Here is a 3,778-nt window from a genome sequence, read left to right as displayed (position 1 = left end):
AATCGAATGTTTGTTAAAATTAAGAAATAAAAACAAAAAAAAAAAATTTAAGTTTTAGAACATACAATTAGTTAAAAATAGGTTTGAAAAATTTTTTTTACAAGATTTATTTTTTTAATATCCCGCTTGCAGACACATTTTATAACGAAAGCTAGTTCCACATTTAAAATACACAAAATTTAGTTTGAGCAAAAATTAAAGTGTTCAATAATAGAACGGCTGTAATATTTAAATAGAAGATTTACTAAATGTGATTCAAAAATTCTAAATTTCATACTTAAGTTTGATGTTCTAAAAAAAAGTGTATTTATGTTTGAATTGTGTCTGGAATTCCCTTGTTTTTAAATTTAATTTTTCAAATTGTTAAAATTAGAATCATTTGAATCAGCCGAATGTAGAGTGTTACAATGCCAGCCAACAATCTGTCTTATGTGCGGTTAGAGAGCGTATCCACGCCGCCCTAACAACAAGTTTTCATGGCAAAAATCGTGCGCTCAGCAGGTCGCAATAACTCTATGCCGCCGCCACGCCACGCCGCTGCCAACGCGAATATCAACTGAGACGCCAAAAATGGGGCCCGTATTGGAGCGCCGGCTGCGCTTCTATCTAAGCTTGCTAGAGAGCGCTAAACTAGTCTGTTGCTTTGTTTTGATAACGCCGGTACGCGTTGATCTCGTCGCTATTCGCTGTTGTACTGTTGCATGGCGTGGCGTTCTTTGCTTTGTTTTGAACATTCGCAAGTGCATTCAACTATTAACTATAAGTAGATTATCTGCTGTAGCAACAACTACAAGCACATACACTCCCACATTGCATTTATACTGAATAATCTGAAAAAAAACGCTATTAAATTTAAAAGACAAACAAGTGTTCGGGAACATTGAACTCAACCGAATTCAATCACAAAGTGGTGCTCCAATTATGGTAGACTCCACCAGCGTGCTACTCGTATTCGTCACGCTGCTGACGGGAGTGTTCGTTTGGTCGCGACGAACCTATGTTTACTGGCAGCGGCGTCGCGTTAAATTCGTGCAGCCCGTACATCTGCTGGGCAACCTAAAGGAAGTGCTTTGGCAGCAGACTTCATTCCCTTTACTGCTGCGCGACTACTACTTTGATCCGCTCTTCAAGCACGAACCGGTGGTGGGTATTTACCTCTTCCACCAGCCGGCGCTGCTGATACGCGACCTGAATCTGGTACGCCTCATATTAGTGGAGGACTTTGTCAGCTTCTCCATGCGCTTCTCCAAATGTGACAAACGTGTAGATAAGTTGGCTGCAAATAGTTTATTCTTCGTACGGAATCCAGAATGGCGAGAGATACGGACGCGGCTTTCGCCGGCTTTCACCAGCGGTAAGATCAAGCAGATGTTTGCACTCATGGAGGAGGTACTTTCACTTGTTCGACACTGTATTGACTGCGTTTGCAAAGTAGTCCATCGAGTTTATTCATGTTTCTTCTTCTTTCGATTTTTATTTCACCCACAGATCGGCTATGATCTCGAGGCTTATCTGAAGCGCCTCACCGCAAACGGTAACCAACGGCGCAATGCTGTAGTGAACATCAAGGAGATTTGTGATATGTACAACACAGATATGATCGCCAGCATCGCGTTCGGACTGCGCTCGTACAGCCTGCGAAACAAGCAAACTGAATTGGGAAGCCATTGTCGTGAAATGTTTACGCTCACATTCAGGCGCGTCATCGATCTGTGCGTGATATTCTTTCTGCCAAAATTCGTATCGCTGCTGCGTCGAAATCTACTCGCACCTGCACACGCGGAATTCTTGCGTCGCACAGTGCTGCAGGTGATCGAGGAGCGCGAGCGCAACGGTGAGATGCGTAATGATCTCATCGAAATGTTGTTCACACTGAAAATGGAAGCAGCACTCAATCAGGATCACACGCACTTCACCCATCAGCAAGATTACTTGGTGGCGCAAGCGGCCATGTTCGAATTGACGGGCATCGAAAGTTGTGCAGCCACAATGAGTTTTGCGCTCTACGAGCTGGCCAAGCAACCGCTGCTGCAGGCGCGTCTGCGCGCAGAGATACGACGAACCATAGGCGGCGGCGGCGGCGCGCAGCCCAGCGACATTACTTACGATAAGGTAATGGGCATGCAGTACCTGACGATGGTGGTGGAGGAGACACTGCGCAAGTATCCGAATGTGCCGATTTTGGAGCGTGAATGCACACCGATCAATAAGAAGCGCTTCTATCCGTTGCGCCCTTACGCCGAATGCTTTGTGCGACGCGGTATGCCCGTCTATATTTCCAATCTGGCTATACATCACGATCCACAGGTGAGTTAATCAAATACGAAAGCTTTCATGATGTGCAAACTAACGAAGCCTATCTCTATTTCAATCGCTTAGTATTGGCCCGAGCCGGAACGTTTCGATCCACAGCGCTTTACGCCGGATAATCGCAAACTGCAAACGCCTATGTCTTATCTGCCGTTTGGCGCGGGGCCGCACAACTGCATCGGTATGACCATAGCACAGCTTCAGATTAAACTTGGCCTATTACATTTTCTGCGCACGCATCGTGTGGAGATTTGCGAAAAGACTGTCGACAATATTGAATTCGATCGAAAATTCTTGTTATTGTCTAATAAAAGCGACATCTATTTGAGTGTCGAGAAGTGTTTGTGATGATGAATTGTGAAAAGTTACAACTACGAGATAATAGCCGCTGTCGCATCGTAGAGTATGTTTGTGTTTGGTAATATGTATGTAGCTGAGCTTTGATATCAACACCAATTTGGCGCTTATCATTGGCCGATAAGAAACTATCTACAAAAACTTTACAGTAAAGACCAAAGCAACGCTTACGTTGAGCAGCAGCAGGCTTTTTTTCCTATTTATTGTTGTTTCTTTTACAAGCCAATCTAACTTCATAATTTAAGGCCAACATTTTTGTTTTGTATTTGTAATTTTTTACCAGTCAGCACTCATATGTATTTGTGAATTGTATTTTGTACTAAGAAATATTTTTAATATATCGTTTTTATGAATGACTAAGAACCAACGCGTTTTTTCTACTTACATACATACATACATATGTACGAGTATATTTAAGTTTTTTTGGCTTTTATCTATTGGACTTTTGTTTGCTCGATCACGCCACCGCCACTCAACATTGTTAAGATTTGCCTTACTTATCTTAATAATAAAGGGAATTCTATTAGTGAGTGCAAAACAAAAACACAAAATAAGCTCACCCAATTGCTAAAGGTGAGTGTGCCCACATAAGTACATACATATAGCATAGATACACATGTACATACGTGCATGCATAGGTAAGCATGTATTAGGGTTGTTGCGAATATGGAATTTTAGACATCCGCTAAGAGCTAACATCCGTGGATGAGGATGCGAATGCGGTTGACAAGTATTGTTAAGAAATAATTTAGGTAAGTAAACTAGATGATTTAGGTAAACAAAACAAGTTGCAGCTATGCCGAAAGCTTCATACCTTTCATGAACATCAAAAAAATTTACTTTAACAGATTACTGCATTTGAAAAAAATTTTATATTCACATCATACATACATAGATAGAGAAAATACATATTGAGGGCTTATATTCAATACCCTCTAACTATCTGCACTTTTCACAAAAATAATATTCTGATATAAAAATCTACCCAAAACTTAAAGCATAAACAGACGGCAGTGTTGATCCGGATCAACTCGTTAATTCGGAATTATCTCGGGAATTAAGTGCAGTTGATCCAAATTAAGTCCTAGAGTTAATTCCCAAACTTAACTCG

At 41.3% G+C, this 3,778-nt stretch overlaps 1 protein-coding gene across 1 annotated transcript; it reads left to right on the top strand.

Moving 5' to 3' along the window:
- The first annotated feature begins 353 nt into the window (after nucleotides 1-353).
- On the top strand, nucleotides 354-2,983 carry LOC108378281 (probable cytochrome P450 6v1). The gene is made up of 3 exons (XM_017634566.1): nucleotides 354-1,389; nucleotides 1,489-2,307; nucleotides 2,380-2,983. The coding sequence occupies exons 1-3, from the start codon at nucleotides 922-924 to the stop codon at nucleotides 2,656-2,658; spliced, it is 1,566 nt and encodes a 521-aa protein (XP_017490055.1). The 5' UTR covers nucleotides 354-921; the 3' UTR covers nucleotides 2,659-2,983.
- Nucleotides 2,984-3,778: the final 795 nt, after the last annotated feature.

This window comes from Rhagoletis zephyria, unplaced genomic scaffold, assembly GCF_001687245.7.
Source record: "Rhagoletis zephyria isolate East Lansing unplaced genomic scaffold, Rhagoletis_zephyria_1.1 Rzeph_scaffold_13742, whole genome shotgun sequence".
Taxonomy (NCBI): domain Eukaryota; kingdom Metazoa; phylum Arthropoda; class Insecta; order Diptera; family Tephritidae; genus Rhagoletis; species Rhagoletis zephyria.
This window is presented reverse-complemented; position numbering and strand designations above follow the sequence as displayed.